Source organism: Uloborus diversus, chromosome 4 (genome assembly GCF_026930045.1).
Source record: "Uloborus diversus isolate 005 chromosome 4, Udiv.v.3.1, whole genome shotgun sequence".
In the NCBI taxonomy this organism is placed as follows: Eukaryota; Metazoa; Arthropoda; class Arachnida; order Araneae; family Uloboridae; genus Uloborus; species Uloborus diversus.
In genome coordinates, this window is record NC_072734.1 from 53,224,260 (window position 1) to 53,245,857 (window position 21,598).

The following is a 21,598-nucleotide window of genomic DNA, read 5'->3' on the forward strand; positions in this document are numbered from 1 at the left end:
GTTGGGAACCGCTGCACTAGATGGTCGCACCGTATTCATTGGCCACATCAACATCAGTTTTACCCGCCTAAAATGTTCAATCAAATCCAAACTTATGCGTGTCAGTTACTGGACTCTTGTCTGTTACTCTGGTGACTTTACCCTACTTATTTTCAACTTTAGAAAAAAAGTTATTAAGTATTAACAATTTATAAAAACATGCCTTTTCCGCGAAAATAATAGGCAAGTCTCGCAACTTGTTTCTCATTAATCTTTTAGTGATGATACTGATATAAATAATTTTACTGTTCTTTTATAGAAAAACTGTTCTTTTGATTGATGTCTTCGGACTATGATAAGTATTACTTGCTTTCGTCATCAAAGAAAGGTTTAATATTTACCTCGTCGTTCGTTAGAAGTCCAGCTGTAATTGGAAGAATGAATCCTGATGTGGATGATATTGTTGAACTCACGCCCATTAAAGAACCTAAAATTATACATGTGATCTTCAGTAGTAGGAGAATGTGAAGCAAAGTGAATAACTTATGACAACTTATCTTTTTATAAACTTTTTATAAACTTTTAAAACAAATTGGATATTTGTTTTAAAAATTACAGAACATAAAAAAAAAACAATATTTATAATAAATCACACATTAAAGCATTGTTTCTTTTTTGGCAGAAAAACAAATAAATAAATTAACTAATCAATTTTTAAAAATCTATATAAATAAAACAGAATATATGTATTGTGTGCGTGCATGGTTGTCAATCATCTGAATCCACAGTTTATGTCGGATCTCAACCAAATTTGGCAGGGAAGTACTTAGGCACCGAGAAGGAACGTAGGGGGTTTTCGAACGAAAAAAAGAAACGAATCGTTTAAATTTTATTTTTAGGACCTGAAAACAGCATTGAATGGCTCTTTTCACCCGAAATAATTGTCCGACTGTCTTGATTTATGTCTTATTCGAAAGACCGCTTAAAAATACCCCTGTTGTAGATTTTTTACTTCCTCCAAATTTCAAAAAAAAAAAAAAACACAAAAAAAAAAACACAAAAAAAAAACAAAAAAAAAACAAACAAACAAACAAAAAAAAAAAAAAAAAAAAAAAAAAAAAAAAAAAAAAAAAACAAGGGTGTAAAGGGAACCAGGAGAAAAGTTATAATTTTTTTAAATCAAAGTTTACCAGTTTTAAAACGGAAATTTATCGTCTACCTTCAGCTCAATTTCAAATACCGTGAATAAAATCATTAAGAAGAAAGATCTGTTGCTATTTTTTTTATGAACTGTAAACAAATAAATTATTGCTTTTGTTTTGAAGCTTTTGCTGTAATCGGGGGATTAATTTATTTTTTCCTTTTTTGTTATTTTCCCGAAATTTGTCGGGGAATTTTACAGATTTTTTTTTCTGTTCATGCCTGATTGTTGAACGCGCGTCACTTGACATAACTTTTATTTGTGGGGTATACCGTGCAAAGCCGGGCGACGCAGCTGGTGAGTGAATAAAATAGTGAATCAATATGAAAATAAAAGACTGAGAAAACAAATAAGTGACTTATTAAACGAAGAAATCTAAATGAGTTAATTCATTAAATGAATTCGTAAGTGATTTAATAAGTGATTGAAAAAGTAAACCAAACAGCCGTAATTGCGGTGAAAAAAATCTATTTTTCATGAACGGTTTTTAAATACACAGAATATTGTACAGAGATACACTTAAAATATGAACGTAAATTTATCATCCTGGTTGATAAGCAATCGCAAACATAAAAGCAAAAACTTCTGACCAAAGAATGACATTTAGGTTAAGTCTACATACCTGCGAAAGTAGGTGACATATCTCCTGGTACAATCATACATCCAGTGTAGGCAAAACCCGAAAAGCCAATAGCTAGAATCGAGCTCAGGACGGTAGTCGTTGTTTCGCACTTTGAAACCATAATTGCAGTTAGACACAAGGAATATCCAAGGCATCCTTCAAAAGATATCAGGAAGAAATTGAAGAATTAGGTAAAGAAGGAAATGATAGTACAAAACTTTTTGTATAGCTTAATGTCTTAGTACGAATTAAAGTTGTTATACGATTTAGTATATCAGTTTCTCAGTATTTTAGCTTATTACAGGGTAGTCACAAAAGACGGACCCGATTTCAATATCATCATCTTTTCGAAACTGTTGCTCATATAAAAAAAGTGATACATAAATGTAAAGAAAATTACAGTGACCTCTCGTTATATCGCGCTTGTAGGGAGACGACAAAAAAGCGCGATGTATCTGAAAACGCCATGTAACCGAGGTCATAAAAAACAATGAGTGATTTGATGTAAAAATAAATATGTGCGTCTACCACAACTTCAGTTTATTGGGACTACTTTTTTAACAAAAGCTTAATTTAGCTTATCAATTATTTTTCTAGATGAAAAAAAAATCAGATGCTTCGATTGTTTTCTGCTAAAGTGAGAATCGAAAGTTGCAACATAAACTGCAGTAAGCTCTGATGAATGTAAAACATGCCAGTTTTGTTTAGCTCATTAAAAGAACAAACTTTTCCTGAGAGATAAAACATTTATCCATCAATCGGCCCGAACTTAGAGGAAATTCACGATATATCCGAATGAGCGATATACCGATGTGCGATGTAGCGAGGGTTTGCTGTACATCATTTTTTTTTCAGTTACAAAATGCTGGATGCGTAATCCTTTTGTGACACGACCACCATCTAACTTGCAATTCAGCTCGTTCCACAAGCCATGCGATTACTCTTTATTTGGTTTCGTCAAAAGCAGTTCATCAATTCCTAATAACGAAAATATTGTTGACACTCGTAGCTTTAATAAAATGAAATCTACCTTCAGCTCGGTTATTCACTATTCCAGACTGATGAGTCCGTAATGAGGACGCAACTTCTGTCTCTGGATGGGAACTGGATGATTATCGGTACATTGCACGTAGAACTTGAAGATTTTTACTTCCGTTTTATACTAACAAATGCTATAAGATTAATAAATATTGACTTTCTGGATATAACTCCTTTTTAAAATGTAGCATGCACGTGTATTGGTGCAAAAAAAAAAGGAACCAATTCTGCAATTCGTGTATGCAATTTTTGGTTGTACGTGCTTTATTACGTTGGTTGTGGTATTTATTGTCTCCGAAAGTGTGTTATCATTTCATTTATTAGTTTTTACTCACCCAGAAAATTCCACATTTTTCTGACCTTGGATACGTTTAAGTAGTTTCTTTTATTCAACCAAGTCGACAGTACGCTTGAAACGATAGTAAATATCGTTTGGAGCACGAAAGGTACAGATGTTAAAAGGCCATTCTGAAGAAAAATGAAAAGTAAAAATAATACATTGTAGTCTATAAAAAATGCATACACTTTTACCCCAGATTTTTTTTAAAATATCTTCTCTTTCTATTAAAAAATAAAGTAGGGAAACATGGGACAAAGTGAAATAGCAAGGCGAAGTGAAATGGTAAAATATTTACCCTGCTTTTAGCTCTACCTATTTGGTATTATTTTAACTATATAGTACCATGTGTAGTCCGTTCTAGTTAAGAAAAAAAATCCGCCGAAAGTTAAAGCAATTTGTAATACTAGCAATTTGAAAAAATTGATACTCACACTGTAATATTTTGTTATAAGTCAAAAATAATTTTTGTTACTGTAAAATGATAAAGCTCTTGTTATTATCATTTGAAATATTAATTGAGATCTTCTAATATTCAATGCTGCAAAAATTGAATATTGAGTTTATTTGTATTTTAAATAAGTTGTACAATTATTCAACTACATACGGGGAGATGTGGATGGGGCAAAGTGAAATAGTTTGTTTCATTTACTCACTCAATCATTTAATCTAAATCACTTTCATTTTCATTTATGAATTAATTCATTTACATTTTTTCATTTAGTGATTCTCTTATTCATTCATTCATTCACTTATTTTCTTATTCATTCATTCTTTTACTCGCTCATTTATTTTTTTCATATATCAATTGATTTATTCATTTCATTATTCGTTTTTGGTTTCATTATCTTTTATTCATATTTTTATTCATTCAACCTTTTTTTACTTATTCGTTTGATCAAAAATATGTTTTTAAATTAAGTAGAAAATATTTTATTACAAAAGTATTTATTTTTCACTTTGCCTTATGGAAAAAAGAAGTGAAAATTTTCCACTTCTTTTTGAAGACTCAAATTTACTGCCAAAAATAAAAAATACTGTTTCAACGCAAGTTTTATTATAAAAAACAATGCTCTTTCTATATGTACTGTTGTACTGTAGTTTTCAAAACAAATTTTCGATTTGTTCATTTTGAAAAAACTCAGTCATCTTAACCATTTTACTTTGCCTCACATTTCCCTACTGTATTCCAGGAATATGTTTGTCTAAAAGCAAGGATTTTCAATTATGAGGGCTATACTACAATTAATTCCAAAAATTGTAGAGTAATCTTTATTTTGTTCGTACGGAAAGGCAATAGGAAGACAACTGGCTGTGAAGAAGCAGTATAACTGCTATAAATACACCATTGCATGCGATATTTCAATTGCGTATAGCTCAAAAACGGTGAAGTTGCGAAAACATGAACTTCCACCACCGGATTCAGTAGCCTCGATATTTTAACCCTTTCAGACGTGGCGTCCGGTATACTGGACATGAACTTAAAATAGCTGCTTATCATTTATTAATTGAATAAATTATTCAATTTTCCGTAGTTGACTCTTTACAGTCTGCTTATTATTATCTGTTCAAGTATTTTTCATTTTGAGATTCACAACATTAAGAAATAGGGGTTGGGAGAATGGGACTGGCTCATTTTCCCAACCACGGATTCTCGGCCCAAAAGAGAGGTTTTTTCTGATTATTTTAAAAATATATAATCTTATTTAATCATTTCAAATGCTTATATTATGTTTTATTACTGTTTCGAGAATATTTCACAAATAAGTTTGTTTCATGTTTCATCGTTTTATTATCTGAAATATGTATTACAATAATATAAGTCCGGATTATTGGACGTGTCATAATTCTTTCAATTTCTCACCTATAAACTTGATATTGTATCTATAAGATACTCTTTACCATAGTACATTGTTTACCAAATAAAAACACTTTTGGTTAAGTATTTCAAAATTTCGTCTGAAATTGTTTTAAAGAAACATGGATAAAATTATTTTCTGGAAAAACAAGTTTAAACAGTCACCTTGTTCGATCAAAGTTGTGGCAATTTATATCTAGTTTCTTTTCACAGAAAATTAATTTAAGAATTACATAGTTAATTAACAACATCACATGTAAAATCAACCCTCCAAATTTAAATAAAAACGATCATGACAACTAATTTTGTGTTATTGTGTACCATTTTAAATAGTAAATATTCTTACCTCAGTCATTTTGTATTTAAGGATAGTGGCTAAGAATGTCGAATGAACGGTTAAAAAATGTGTTCCAATCCAATATTGTCCAAACATGCCAATTATGAGAGCATACGTAGGCAAGGAAGAAAAGATGCTCTTCCAAGGAATAGGTGGTCTCTGGAAATAAGAAAAAAACTAAGTTTATAAAAATAATTTTTAAAATTCAGTTTTGTTACATATCTTTATGACATATTAAAAGGTACCAATGTTAAAGTACATTGCAGTCCAATTGGAAAAACAATCTGGGCAGGTAAAAATCTAAAACAAGAGAAAGGCTATTATAAATTATTACCGAAGCAATTTTTAAAATCATTACAAGAACTGTAATCGAGGATACTTGAACTTTTTTTTTGTGTGTGTCGGAGAGTCTAAGAAATTTTGTAACCTTCTGAAGGTACTGATCACAATATCATATCTTTCTACAATTTACTTCAGAAGATAGCTGTGAACGAATCTAGAGAAAGGCAGCCAAAAGGGATAAGAGCCTGAATTGACCTGAATTTCTCAAAATTCAGGATGCATGATTCTACCGATTGCCTGCATATTTTTTCAGTTATATACAGGAAGGTTATAAAATAACGAGAGGTGTTCTGAGCCCTCTAGCAAGTGAAGTATTGGACGAAACATTGCCAAATTTCATGGGCGGGAATAGCAGATCATGGGATTTCGATTTCTACAATAAAAACAATAGTACCAAAAATCGCAACCAGGGTAATTTTGGCGCTGCAAAAGTGTATTACTTGCGAATACTAAAGAATTAAACGCTAAAAAATGCAGCTCACATCAAGTTTTTTCATGAAATGTTTGTTGTTGCAAATGAGGTTCAATAAAACCAACACGGAATTTCAATTTGTAACAAGAGAAGAATAATACCAAAAGTCGTCACGAAGAAATTTCGTTATGGTACCAAGGATTTCATTCTTGGATAACATTCATATAGGATGGCGCACCACCCCATGTTAGACTTTAGATCTGAGTGTATAGCGGCAACATTTCTTTGATAGTTTTATAGCTAGACCACGAAAAGAAGGCGGATGAACTTGAAACAAAAACATCATTCGTAATAGGTTGTTTGTTATTATTTTGGAATAGATAGGATTACGAGACCATGCCTCTAACTATTCGGTGCTTTCTGGCTGAGTCTACCTATTACAAATGATACAAATGATGTTTCGCTTCAAGGTCAACCACCTCCCCCCCCCCCCCCCGATGTGTGAAAAATATTGTGCATTGCATGCAGAACCTGCAAAATTTTGATGTTGGTCATATTAAACCTCATTTGTACGTAAAAATCATATTTTGTGAATAAAATAAACTCATATTTTTTCAGTTGACATTTAATTCTTTAATATTCACAGTAATACACCTTTTTAAAGCCAAAATTCCCCCTGGTGGCGAAAACTTGGTGTCTAGAGATATCGGATAAGCGCAACCGATGAGACCGCTCACAACAACACCTGGTGGAAAATTGCGGAGCTAGCATTTCTATCTCGAATACATATTGAGAACGAGGAAAAAAGTTATTTACAAAATTGTTGAGCATCATCGATTTAGAACGAGAAGATTCATCAGATCGATTGTGAACATCAATGCAAAGGATTGAACGCTAATTTTACAGTGATTACACTGTGACGTGAAAAAGTTAAGTGATGTTAAAGACCTGAACGCTTCGGAAATTTGCCAAATTCGGTGACAGTTTACGATTTCTCAGAAATTTGAGGACAACATGGCGATATTTTTTTAATTTATCGCCAAATCCATAGACACCAAGCTAACATCACATTTATTTATGTGAGATGCAGAATCTAGGTACCATAATTTACTAATAAAGTAATATTTTTAATGCTCTTCAAAATCATACTTTGTTTCATTTTTATCCAAAATCCTACATTCTGCATTTCTCTTTACAAAAACGAAAAGTCAATCTGAAAAATTAGATGTGAAGATGAAAACTACAGCTGGAAATTTCATAAAAAATGCTCTTTGAAATATAATGTAAAAAATATATCTCACCTTCGAGGATAAACTGACTTCTTGATTTCTTAAAATATAGTTTAGTTCGCATGCCGTAATTCGTGGATGGTCCTTAGGCAATTCATGTAGCAGAAATATTAGAAGAGCACTTGCGATAATACCTAACGCACCTAAAAAGTAAACTTTTCGTGTGTATTTCGTCACTAAAAATATATTTACATTAAAAAGGTATTCACTGAATTAGCCCCAAAAGATTATTTTTGCTGTAACTTAAAGAATAAATAAATTGCTGATATTCTGGAATACTATACTCTGTAACAAAATAATAATAATAATAATAAAATAAAATAAATAAATAAGTAATAATTTGAATTCTGAAATTTTGAATTCAACTTATGTTTTTCGCAATCACGAGTTGCGACACGACCCTACTCATTGGAGCTTTTGTTTCTAGAAACGGCTCCTGTCCCCCAAACCTGCCCCTCCTTCTGGGCGGTTAGGTGTGTATAGTGGCGTGTGAAGGCGCGTGTGCGTGTGTGTGTATGCTTGTGTGTGAGTGTAGACCTGTGTGTATGCACGTAGGCGTGAGTGTATATGTGAGTGTGTATGTGTGTGAGCATGTGTGTGTACAGGACATGGACGCCTCCGACCAGGAAAAGCGGATTTCGACGCACCTGCAGAGGTATGTGTGTATGCACGTAGGCATGTGTGTGAGTTTGTACGTGTGAGAGTGTGCATTTGTATGAGCGTGCGTGTGTGTAGGACATGGACACCACCGAACAGCAGCAGCGGATTCCGGAGGATAGTTCTCCGGACCAGAGGCCGGTGGGTGGTGGTGCCGCAGAGGTCTCTGGCTCAAGCTGAAAAAGGAACCAAACGCCAAGGACGGTGAAGTGAGAACAATAAGCAATCGTTATTGTTCAAAAAAAAAAAAAAAAAAAACGCAATTAGAAACAGAGCTTAAAACGTGACCACGTTTTACACAAGTATGGGCAACAATGATATAAGAAATAAATACAAAATGAAAGCAAAATGATTATTTATAATAGCAAAGCCCCCAAATGAACGGATAAAATGAATGGATATGTTTAGTACCTTGTTGAGCCACTTTTAGCATAGTGTAGTATACCAGTGTATTCTACAGAAATTAAAATATCTATGCACGAAAAGGTTTTTTTTTTTTTTTTTTTTTTTTTTTTTTTTTTTGTATGAAAGATCAGGTACGCAGAAAGTTATCCTTTAAAAATGCCTTTATACTATGAGCAACTAAAACTAATTAGTTTGGTAAATACTAATGTATTTCATTGAAATTACCGCCAGCCCGATCATGATATCCAGTATCTGGATTTTAAGATCAGGCTGGCGATATATTGCATATAGTTCTGCCTTAGCCCTGGATTAAACTGCTTTTTATTATACTAGTACTGACTCTATAATGGATATATTTATACTTGAACATCAAAACGATGATATTTGGCATTACCTTTTTTCAGAAATAGTTTAAAAGCTGTATTATTACATGATAGGAGCACGTTCCCCTTGGTACACTATAGTTCGGGCAAACCTAACCTGGTAGCATCGTAATGGTGTGATTATGATCAGTTTTCCCAATACTGCCAGGTTAGGTGTGCCCCAACTATAGCATATTCAATCAAAATTTATGGAAATGTATGGAGTTTTGAACGTTTCATTAGATAAAACGCAGTTAAACGTTGACTGCAGGTGCTGTCGTTTCCTCTGCAAATGGGACAGCAATGGTAAAATTTTTTTTTTAAAGAAAAAGAATGGATCCATTATTCTATTGCCCTGTTTAATTAGGTGAATGTGATGTTATCGAGTGTGGTCATGTTTCATTAGGTACTTAGGATTTTTTCAAAAACTTAATGAAGGCTATTGGGTGTCAGTGGTGCTGGATTTCAATGTACTTAAAACCAGAATTTTTGCGTATTATTGATGAAAAAGTGAAAAAAGCATCTTTGGCTGTTCTACCATTTTCCAACAGAGCAAATTATTACCGATTGTTGCTGGACACTTAAGAGTGGTCCTGATAGAAAATGCAGAAAGAAATAACGAATCACTATGTTTTTGATCATTTTTTCAGTAGTAATCAGGCATGTAAATAGGCACATATTCCATCGAAACTTCAAGTGAATGACACCAAAAATATGTGTGTGATGGAAAAACCGTGCATGTTTGAACTCAGCGTTTCAATTTTACACTAAGATCATGTGTTTTTATCTATGTGATAAGCCAGAAACTGTTTTTGTAGATTTAATTTTCTTTGAAGTGGTTTGAAACCAATTTGCATTAAATTTGCAGTAGTTTAACAATATCAATCCAAATATTTCAGAAAAAAATGTTTATCCGTATTCCTCCCCCCACACTACAGTACTGGTGCACAAATGATTTTTCTTTTAAATACATTATTTTAAGAAATCTACTTAACTATTATTTTTTTAAATAGTAGAAATTTTTACCAAAAATAACAAAGACAGATGGCCATCCACCAAGAAAAGAACATTCGCAAAGGTATCCGCTTAGTGATCCACCTAATAAAATACCAACGCAGAAACCAGAAAACACAATGGATGACAAAATACCTCTCTCTGTTCGAGGAAACCAGTTCGCCATAAGAACACACATAGAAGCCTGCAGCAATCCCTAAAAGAATTAAGTTACTTAGTTACTTCTTAAGTTACTGAGAGAGTTTGGAGATGAAAGAAACTCACCTTATTGCAATCAGGCGCACATCATCTCTAAATTACACTGAGAAAGTTTACCTTCCAAAAGTCTAGTATGCGACATTTGCACTATCAGAATGTACCAGGAAATTACACATCTGACGCTCAGGTAAGCAACATCGTGTTCTGTAAGACACATCAAAAAGGTTTATTTTCTGGTGATCAGACACGAGATATGGTTACACCCCCGTCTCTCAGACATGCCAAGAACGTTCACTTTTTACAATCAGCGACGCGAGATTATGCTCAATGATGTAGTTTAAAAATGCTTACCTTCTGAGAGTAACATCATGTTATAGATGTAAAAAGCAGATAATTTTACATGAAGTTAATATTCTATTTCAGTTACCTGGTATTCTATGAGGTGTACAAAGAAAGTTTATACTCTTGTTATTGATCATGCAAAACCATGTTCTCCAAAGTTAACCAGGTGAGGGTCTTTATGACTATTTTGTATCCAACATGATAGTTCTCTAAAATATATCATCAGAAATATTTTTTCTGCGTTTACGAACATTATATAACCGTTCTCAAAAATGTATTAGCCATAATGTACTTCTAACACACTTGCACATGCGCTGTTGGTAAGTTTATTTCTAAAACTCTTAAATGAAAACTCTCTTGTCAATGTACTGTTAAAAAAGATTACCTTTTCATGATCACGTAGATTCTGTAACGATCTTACAATTGCACAGGTTGAACAAGAAAGTTTTCTTTTTTTTTACAATGCTTGCGATTGCGTTCTACACAATATATTGAACAATATTATCAATAAAAGCTATGCATGACTTTCTCCAAAGGTTTCGTTTTTTAGGTCTTTCTAGCGGGCTCTTATGAAAGGTTACCTCCATATTTGGGCCTTGATCAAAAAGAATGCAACGTTTTCTCTTCTAAAACACCTCATTGATTTCCAGACATGTCTCATAATAGAAGTTTCCAACTTACTTCTAGATACAGCTTTTTCCTCCAACCCATAAATATTATATGTTGATCCTCTTTTCTTTGAAAAAAAAAAAAAAAACCACTCTGAATGAAAAATTGTGTATTACTTTGTTAGGCGCACACACAAATGCAATATACAGGGTCAGTCTGAACTCTTTGGCTTGGGTGTTAGAGAGGAAATTAAGAAGCAAATATCATGTAGGAACATTGATTGCAAAAGCAGTGCTGACACGCTACATGCACACAAAGTCAGAAGTTGCTGGATACGAAACAGGTCACAAATTTGTTATACAAAGACAATTTTAAACATCATTTTAGTTTCTAAAAAAAGGTTAAGAGCAGTTGCTTAAAGTTACGATTTGCAGCGATTGATGAAAGTATGTCAAAATGGCTTGTTATTGCAACAGTGTGTGCTTTACGCTTGTTTTTCAGCTGCAAACCACAAATTTCAACAACCACTTTAAACCTTTCTTAAAAACTAAAATGTTGCATAAAATAATCTTTGTGTAATAAATTTGCGACATGTTTTGCATTCATCAGTTTCTGGCATTGTGTGCACGTAGCGCGTTTGCGATCCTGTATGATTCTTGCTTCTCATTCTCCCCTCTATCACCCCTTAAAGTTTTTTTTCCAAAAGATTTGACTCATCCGGTATGTACACAAGTTGTCTTTCTATTCATTTAAAAAACACATCCGAAATCAAATCATTTATGTGTAATAAACGTTCCACACACTTTTAAATTAAACTTACTTGTCCAAGTCCTCTAACAAGCTGAATGCCAATGAGAAGAAATACACTAATTTTGGCGACCAACGGTGATAGTAGGTTAGAAACAGATGAAATAAATGTCCCACTAATGATAATTATTTTGAATCCAAACGATTCAGCTAAATATCCACCAGGTGCTAGTGTTAAGAAGTATCCCACGAAACTGGATCCCAAAATATATCCTTGAATTTCTGGACTCCAATCGAATTTCGTTTCAGTCTAAATAAAGAAAGAAAATGTATGTTTCATCAAATTTGTACATGACTCTTCATTGGTTACTTATACACATTGATACTGTTTCTGTAATTAGAGAATATTTAATTAAACAATAAAATTAATGAATGAGAAAGTTGAATGAAAAAAATCAGTGTTTAATTTTTTTTTCTAGAATTTAGCTTCCTTTTTTGTTTGGAATTTACAAGTTTCGTATCAGAACATCGCTCAAATCAAGATCAACTTCGTTCATCAACAAGTGCGTCCATGATTTTTTAAAAGTCATTTTGTTTCCTAATTTGATACTTCTTGGATAATTCCATACTATAAATACAAAGCAATTTGGGTTGAAAACTCCTTAATCGGTCGAAAGACGCTGCCAAATACCAGGGCAATTTGAAAAAAAAAAAAAAAATCGCACGGGTGAAATCAACAGTATTATTGCCAAATTAACTGCTAACCTTAATTAACCATAATTAACTAGGGGCCTCCACCACGAGTTTCCCTTGACAAACCCCGTTTGCCGACTGCGGTAGTTAAATGCCGCCTGCGTCGGTTGACAGTTGATTTTAATGCTTTTACCCCTGGATGTCCTCTCCGGTCCCTTATCACCTGCCTCTTATGGTTTAAAGGGGCGAAACAGGGTGGAATAGCTTCCTTTAGATGTCCTGTATGGAACGGTACCGGTACTGACCTGGTATATATTGACAGTCTGGAAAAGATACGGTTAGAGACACACAGACAGACGCGCGCAGGTTTTAATAGTATAGATTGCTCAGTTATTATTAATTTTACACACCAATGCATGGCATAAAATTCAGATACCATTCGAATTTAAGCAGAATTTGAAAGAATCGAAGAAAAAATATGATCAATTAATTTCAAAATCAGTTCAATCCACATTATTTTTTCCTTAAATAATAGACCAATTCTGCTAATTTACGAGATGGAAGAAAAATTGAGTCGTACACCAAAACGTATTGTAATGAAAAAAAAAAAATCCTTTGGGAACATGAAATGGATAAAGTGAGAAATATTTTTTGCCTCTCTAGTAGCATTTTTAAAGTAGGGGGAGGAGGTGAGGGCTCTCTGTAAACACAATTCTGAAACAAATCTCTAAAGTGCAATTTTAGACCATCTTTAGTAATCGTAGGGAGTGGGATTCGGGGGTTTCCCTCACAGAAAGTTTTAGAAGCTGAAGTATTAAGAACTCTCTGTTAAATGGATTGAACTGGTTTCGATACTGTATTCCTCAAATATCATTTACTCCTTAAGACGTCTCTTTACTGAAAGTTATATTTTATATTTAATTGGCTTTTAGTAGAGTAGTAACCAATAGTGGAGTTATAAACAGGATTTGAATTTTTCCGCCGTTCAAAGTTAAATGCAATTATTACCTTCTCACTTTGATTTGTTGTTACCAAATGTACTTGCGTTAAATTTGAATGTGCTTGCGTAAAATTTGATGTATTTAGTGAAATCTGCGGCAAAGAATGCGCTGAAGGGTTCACCATTGCAATTAGGGCAATGCTCATATTCATTCTGTGACAGCTCAGCAGAAAAAATACCAGGAACCCCATTAATGCAGCAACATGACGACATTTCAGGAAAGGCTGTTTATCATCTGTAAAATAAAAGCAAATAATAATTTATTTAATGCGTTATGTTTTTATACCTTGGAAATATTGATGGTTAAAAAACCTGTTACAATAAATTAATGAGTGAAAGTTTGTGCTAAGATAATCTTTAACCGCACGCAGTATTGATTAAAGATTAGGTGAAAGTACTACGACTTCTTTTGTTACACTAAGTTTTATACTACCATACTTGACTGGTAACTGCTTTTTATGTTTTTTTACGCTACCGTGGGCAGGTAAAGGGTTGTAATTGCAAATTTTTCATTTCTCAAATCTTAGCATTTTTGTCATCTATTGTACGTTAGCTTTATTATACACTAGAGGTGCACGCAGTAAAAAATTAAAAGGTCATTTGATTCGCCTGTATGTTTACAAATAATGAGTGATGAATTTCTCGTCAATTGGCTATGTTCATTTGCTCGCCCTTGTTACGGTTCCACGTTATGATAATTTCGTAATCTACATTTCCACGTTATGATAATTTGCTGGGTAAAATATTCTTAAAATTGGAATAGAAAAAGAACAAAATCAAATTTTCGAAAAATCGTTTCGAGGTGCACACCCTTATGCTACAAACTAACTTTGTGCCAAATTTCATGAAAATCGGCCGAACGGTCTAGGCGCTATGCGTGTAACAGAGATCTAGACATCCAGACAGAGAGACTTTCAGCTTTATTATTAGTAAAGATAAAGAAGCTTACTTATATATCTGGTTTCCGCTGGAAAAAAAACGTCTGTTTCCAACATTTCTCTATTGCTAATATTAAATCCAAAACGCGTTTCTTAAAATATCTCGAAAACTCATTTCCGCAGATGCTGCCGTTTACCTGCCAACGGCTGTATACTATGCATTGTATCATGTGGGTAAGTTTCATGAAATTCTACATGTAACTTTTTGCGCAATCGTTCTTTTTGTGATTTTTCTTTAACTTATGTTAACCAGTATATTTCTGTTGTTGTTGTTGTTGCTTATCCCACTTGGTCGAGCATGGAGAAACATCAGACCAAGTCCCTGAACCCATGCGCTTTCTTACCCTCCAACACAGCTATAGGGTTGGAGTAGAGCAGGACCTCTTCACAACCGATGCAGGAGAAGATATGAGCAGGAGCGGCTTGACCCGCATTGAATTTGGGGCATTGAGGAAAAACTTTGAGACCAGTCACATGTGTCTATTTCTGATGGGCCCCAACTTAAATTTTCAGAAGGGGGAAATTCTCAATTGGCCGAATGATAAAATACGGATACGCATGCTTGCATACACATTCATCTAATGAAACTTTCTATTCGTGCAATTCAAAATCACAATTATGTTTAAAAATTTCAAATAATGATTCTTTTGCGAGGGGGGGGGGAGGGGTTGATAGCTTCTCTTGACTTCTAATCGGTGCGCTCCTGGTTCTGCTACTGAAAAATTTACGAATTCAGTCCAGGTAGGTTCATCTACTCCAAGGGTTCCCAACCTGTGGGTCGCGACCCCCAAGGGGTTCACGAAGCATTTCTTAGGGAGTCACAACAGTCTCCTTTTATTTTAAAATTTTCATCGCATAGTTTAAAAATTAAAATAATTTGGGAAAAACTAGTATCATTTTAGAGTAGTATCAATACTTGAGCGCAGTGGCGAATCCAAGAGGAGGGCTATGGAGTTGCAGCACCCCCCCCCGCCCCCTCCTTTTCATACGAGAAACCAGAGTACCTGATCCCTCAACCTCCTTCAAGATCATCTAACATTTTGGTTTTGGGACTTCCATCCCTACGAATTTCCGCCAAAGAGTCCTAAATTCACCTCCAACTAACATCATTCAAAATCGTCTGAAATTTTGTTTTTAGAACTTTGATTTCGAATGATTTCGATGAGAGATTATCTAATTTCTAAACCCCAATCCTTATTTTGAAATATGTCCTGTAATTGCGTTTTCAGGCCTTAATTTTAGAAATATACCGGGAAGAGTCCCGAAATACATCCTGTTCTCTAACTTTGTCAAAACTAGCCAAGAAATGAGCTTTTAGGATTTTATTTTCGAAAATAATTTCAGAGGAGTGCTTGCTGTCCCAATCTCATAATTAAATACGGTATGAATTTTTGTTTTTAAAACTAAATTTCGGAAAAACTTCGGATGAGTCTCCGAACATTTCGAATTGCCACGAAGATTATGTACTGTTTTTTTTTTTTTTTTTTTTTTTTGGAGAGGGGGGGATTCCAAATTTCAAAAATTTTCTTGAAAGTACCCCCAGTCCTATCTCCTCCCACATCATAAAAACTTGTCTAAAATTTCGTTTTTGAAATATCAGTTCGAAAAATATTCCGGGGGAGACGCTCCGAGTCCAAACCTAATGTTTACAAAGAGAGCTTATAATTATGTTTTTTTTTTTAGGACTTAAAATTCAAAAATTCTCCTGGGATGGACTGCCCGAACCCCTTCTCCTCCTTTAACTTCAACTAAGATGGCCTCCAACTGAGCTTATTTAGGACATATCCTTTTCGTTTTCAAAATCATTGAGAGCAACACCGATCCTTTTTAGCCTACTTTCCCAGTAAAAGTCAGAGAAAGAAGAAAAAAGCATGAAAGAAGGCTTAATGCATCTTAAAAATATCCCGAAGAACAAAAAAGAGTCAAAAATAAATAAAATGGTTAGATAAATAATAAAGAATTAAAAATTTGGAAAGTAGGGTATTGAGATGGGGAAAAATGTCTGTCGATCTGTCTGTCTGTCCCCCCCCCCTAATAACTTTTGAATTAATTGTCCGATTCGAACAAAAAATTTTTTGTTAGAAAGATCTCGGCGAGGACATTTCATTCCCATAATTCATTTTTTGATTTGAACAATTTTTAGTTCAATTTTGAACAGTTCAAAAAAACTTAATATTAGCGGCTACGGGGAAATTCAAGTCAAACATAAATCTTGAACTTAGAGGCGAAGTGGCTCCAAACAAACTATTTAGGGAAAAGCTTTTGATGAAAAACATGTATCGAAAATATCTTTTTGATTTGAACAAGTTTTCGTTCAATTTTGAACAGTTCAAATCTCTTAACATTAGCGCCTAAGTGGAAACTGAAAGTCAATATAGATTCCGAACTTAAAGGCGGATTTACTTCAAACAAACTTTGTTGGAAATAGCTCTTGACGACCTACTCCCGACTCCGACTCCGATAATTTTGGCGCTCCTAACTCCGACTCCGACTCCTGTGCCCGAAAATTACTCGGACTCCAACTTCCTGACTTTGAATCTGACTTCGTAGCTTTGGCAAAAATTTATGCACGGAGGAAAAATGGCTGACTCCGACTCTTGAATATTCGACTCTTGACTCCGACTCCTGTATCAAATAATGTCCTACTCCGTCTCTGCTAATATTGATAGACTTGCGGACATTTTGGGGAAATGACCGATTTCAACTCCGAGTCTTTGAGTTTAAAACTTTCGGCTCTCGAATCTAACTCTTTTGTCCTAAAATCAGATGGACTCCGACTCTGACTCCACAGTCATGGTTTTTACTGTGGAATAATTGTTTAAAATATGTTTTGATTTTATTTTCAAGCTTTAGTTTTATTTTATGTATTCAGTTTTTGGCGGAGAAATTCGGAGTCCTTTATGTTTATACATAAAGATATGCACAGACGATTTTTTTTTTTTTTTGACAAGGAAAATTATTTCTTTAAGTTGACATTTTATTGTTTTTACTTATTTTTGAAAGTACATTAATTCATTCTTAAAAATTTTTTTGGCAACAGGGGAAGAACAAACGATTTTTTTTTGATATGATTATTTTAATGAGCTTTTAATTTGAATTCTTTTTTTTCCTTTTTGAAAGCAATTGAATATTTTTTTTTATGATGGAAAAAATGTGTTTAGCTGCTTTATTTAAAAGGTGCTGTTCTTTTATTTGTTCTTTCATTTATTTTTTACGTATCAACTTCTAGATGAGTTAGGCATACTTTATTTCTCGAAATCAGCTTAAAATATTTTAAAAATATGTTTGAAATAATTTACGATTTTAGCTAATTTTTAGCATACTGATCAGATACTAGAAAGTCGATATTGGTATACGGGAAAGTAGGCTCGTTTAGTTCTAGACAGAACTTCTTTTTCCCTTCCCCTATCGTTAATATTTTCTCTTTAGGACTTCAACTTCAAGAAATGTCAAAGGCAGAATCTCCGAACTTGAACCATTCATAAAAATCCCCGAATCTCTCCTCTTACTAACATTACCATTTATCGTGCAAACTGTAATTTTAGAACTATAATTTGGAACATTTTCCGGTTGAGGACATTCGTGAATGTACACTTACGACTGTAAGTTCATATTGTTAATTCTCTTTCCCCGCTTACATAATGCAATTCTTCTAATTTGACTGCGCGTATGCTAACACCATCTCCCCCCCCCCATCCAAGCAAATATCTGGATTATATATATATATATATATATATATATATATATATATATATATATATATATATATATATATATATATATATATACTAGCAAAAATACCCGGCGTTGCCTGGGTCAGTAATAATTATGAGAAACAATCGTTACTTGCACTTATTTTTTGTTTTAAGTGAAAGAATTTTAAAACACTCCTTTTTGACGTGATCAACAATCTAACTTCTTCCTAACTCATAAAACTAAAATAGGAATAAGTATAAAGAACAAAATAGTACTCATTTAGAAATGAAAGTACGACATATAAGCAGAAACAAATTTGGAGAATTTCCAAAACATGAAATTAAACTTCACATGTTTAAAAAGATTTTAACATGTGGTCTAAAACCTGTATGGCCATTAAAGTACAAACTGTTCAAAAAAATGTAGCCGCCCGCAATACCCATATACTTGTTAAAGAGATATTGTCGCCATATGCTAAGACACTTTTGGTCACCATAAAATGGGCTAAACAATTTCATCCGAAGTGTTTCCAAAATAAGTAGTAAAATTTGGCGATGGTTTGAATTTGTGCACAAAGTCACATTAATGGAAGTTTTTGTGCTGTTTATGGATTTGCCTAATTTAGTTGCTAGGTTATTTTACAGTAAAAAAAGTTTTTAAAGATTCTTTGATTGACGATATTTTGTTTACATGGTGAAAGCTGACAAACATTATTACGTAGTCTTTGACTTCAAAAACCGCGACAGTTGAAAAAACTGCCAAATGCATCCGCTACTGAAATCTTTCTGCATAAATTTTGGCGAGGTTTCTGATGTTAGATTGGATAATGATTAAAAACTCCCATCAGCATAAATAATAATTTAAAAAATCCCATTAATTACACTAAAGTTCTGTTCAAATGGAAAATAATCAACAAAATCTAGTTATTATTAGCCAATCTTGGGGGGAAAATGTTACTTTAAGATTTGACTTGAGAAAAGCCTCAAACAGTTAGACGAAACACAAAAACATTCAACAATTCTAACTATGAACTGGGAGTTGAGATGATACACTAAATAATGAATTGGGTTGAGGAAAGCCTTCAAACTTGGAACAAAAAAAGCTCATAAATAGTTTTTCATACAACTTAGAACTTTCTAACAGATGCCATCTTCAGCAGAAAAATAAGCGCTTTCGATGGACACATAATTTTAATATGTGCACGTATTTTTTCACCGTCATATTGGGGCATTTATGCGAAAATTTGGACAAATTAGAATAAAAAAGGAACTATCACTCGGATTTTTTCCAAACTGGTCTACAAACCTCCCCAGTGCCAAAAAGAACAAACGGTGAAAGTTTCAGCCAAATCTGCCGGGTAGTTTCTGAGACCTTAGGGAACAAATTTACCAAACTCCATTTATATATATATACTAGCAAAAATACCCGGCTTTGCCTGGGTTAGCAATAATTATGAGAAACAATCGTTACTTGCATTTGTTTTCTGATTTAAGTGAAATAACTTAAAACACACCTTTTTGACGTGATTTAAAATCTAGCTTCTTCCTTACTCAAAAAACTAAAGTAGCAGTAAGTAAAAAGAGCAAAATAGTATTCATTTAGAAACGAAAACACAAAATTTAAGCGTATACAAATTTGAAAAATTTCCGAAATATGAAATTAAACTTCACATGTTTAAAAAGATTTATCAATTAAATTTTTTTGTTACTTGGAGTTTTACCTTCTCTGTATGTCTATTGAAGAACGAACTGTTTAAAAAAATGTAGCCACGCGCCCGTGATCCACTTAAACTTGCTTTAGTTATTTTGGGAAAATTTCAATTATTGTGGGTTCTTGGTGCGATTTAAAATGTTACAGAATTTGAGGGAATCGTTTTGGGATAACTTGGATAATGTTCCCCCTCCATACTTTGTAAAACGGTTTGTTACTAATTTTTGTTTAAGAGATATTGCTAAGATTTCTTATCCATATGCTAAGATACTTTTGGTCACCATAAAATGGCGCTAAACAATTTCATCCGTAATGTTTCCAAAGTAAGTAGTAAAATTTGGCGATGGTTTGAATTTGTGCACAAAGTCACATTAATGGAAGTTTTTGTGCTGTTTATGGATTTGCCTAATTTAGTTGCTGGATTATTTTACAGTAAAAAAAGTTTTTAAAGATTCTTTGATTGACGATATTTTGTTTACATGGTGAAAGCTGACAAACATTAGTACGTAGTCTTTGACTTCAAAAACCGTGACAGTTGAAAAAACTGCCAAATGCATCCGCTACTGAAATCTTTCTGCATAAATTTTGGCGAGGTTTCTGCTGTTAGATTGGATAATGATTAAAAAATCCAATCAGCACAAATAATAAAAAAGCCCTATTAATTACACTAAAGTTCCGTTTAAATGGAAAATAATCAACCAAATCTATAGTTATTATTAGCCAATCTGGGAGAAAAAACGTTACTTTAAGATTTGACTTGAGAAAAGCCTCAAACACAGTCAGACGAAACACAAAAACATTCAACAATTCTAACTATGAACTGGGAGTTGAGATGATACACTAAATAATGAATTGGGTTGAGGAAAGCCTTCGAACATGGAACAAAAAAAGCAATAACTTGTTTTTCATACAACTTAGAATTTTCTAACAGATGCCATCTTCAGCAGAAAAATAAGCGCTTTCGATGGACACATAGTTTTAATATGTGCACGTATTTTTTAACCGTCATATTGTTGCATTTATGCGAAAATTTGGACAAATTAGAATAAAAAAGGAACTATCACTCGGATTTTTTCCAAACTGGTCTACAAACCTCCCCAGTGCCAAAAAGAACAAACGGTGAAAGTTTCAGCCAAATCTGCCGGGTAGTTTCTGAGACCTTAGGGAACAAATTTACCAAACTCCATTTATATATATATACTAGCAAAAATACCCGGCTTTGCCTGGGTTAGCAATAATTATGAGAAACAATCGTTACTTGCATTTGTTTTCTGATTTAAGTGAAATAACTTAAAACACACCTTTTTGACGTGATTTAAAATCTAGCTTCTTCCTTACTCAAAAAACTAAAGTAGCAGTAAGTAAAAAGAGCAAAATAGTATTCATTTAGAAACGAAAACACAAAATTTAAGCGTATACAAATTTGAAAAATTTCCGAAATATGAAATTAAACTTCACATGTTTAAAAAGATTTATCAATTAAATTTTTTTGTTACTTGGAGTTTTACCTTCTCTGTATGTCTATTGAAGAACGAACTGTTTAAAAAAATGTAGCCACGCGCCCGTGATCCACTTAAACTTGCTTTAGTTATTTTGGGAAAATTTCAATTATTGTGGGTTCTTGGTGCGATTTAAAATGTTACCGAATTTGAGGGAATCGTTTTGGGATAACTTGGATAATGTTCCCCCTCCATACTTTGTAAAACGGTTTGTTACTAATTTTTGTTTAAGAGATATTGCTAAGATTTCTTATCCATATGCTAAGATACTTTTGGTCACCATAAAATGGCGCTAAACAATTTCATCCGTAAT

At 33.4% G+C, this 21,598-nt stretch overlaps 1 protein-coding gene across 1 annotated transcript in view; it reads right to left on the reverse strand.

Annotated features, from left to right (window-relative positions):
* Positions 1-21,598, reverse strand: part of LOC129221171 (sodium-dependent phosphate transport protein 3-like) — a 41,277-nt gene that overhangs the window by 4,194 nt on the left and 15,485 nt on the right. The window contains exons 3-10 of the mRNA XM_054855622.1: positions 13,451-13,677; positions 11,823-12,059; positions 9,866-10,049; positions 7,428-7,558; positions 5,382-5,531; positions 3,176-3,308; positions 1,803-1,958; positions 381-466 (exon numbers count right to left, since the gene is read on the reverse strand). Coding sequence (XP_054711597.1) covers positions 381-466; positions 1,803-1,958; positions 3,176-3,308; positions 5,382-5,531; positions 7,428-7,558; positions 9,866-10,049; positions 11,823-12,059; positions 13,451-13,677 — 1,304 coding nt within the window. The remainder of the gene's footprint in view (positions 1-380; positions 467-1,802; positions 1,959-3,175; positions 3,309-5,381; positions 5,532-7,427; positions 7,559-9,865; positions 10,050-11,822; positions 12,060-13,450; positions 13,678-21,598) is intronic.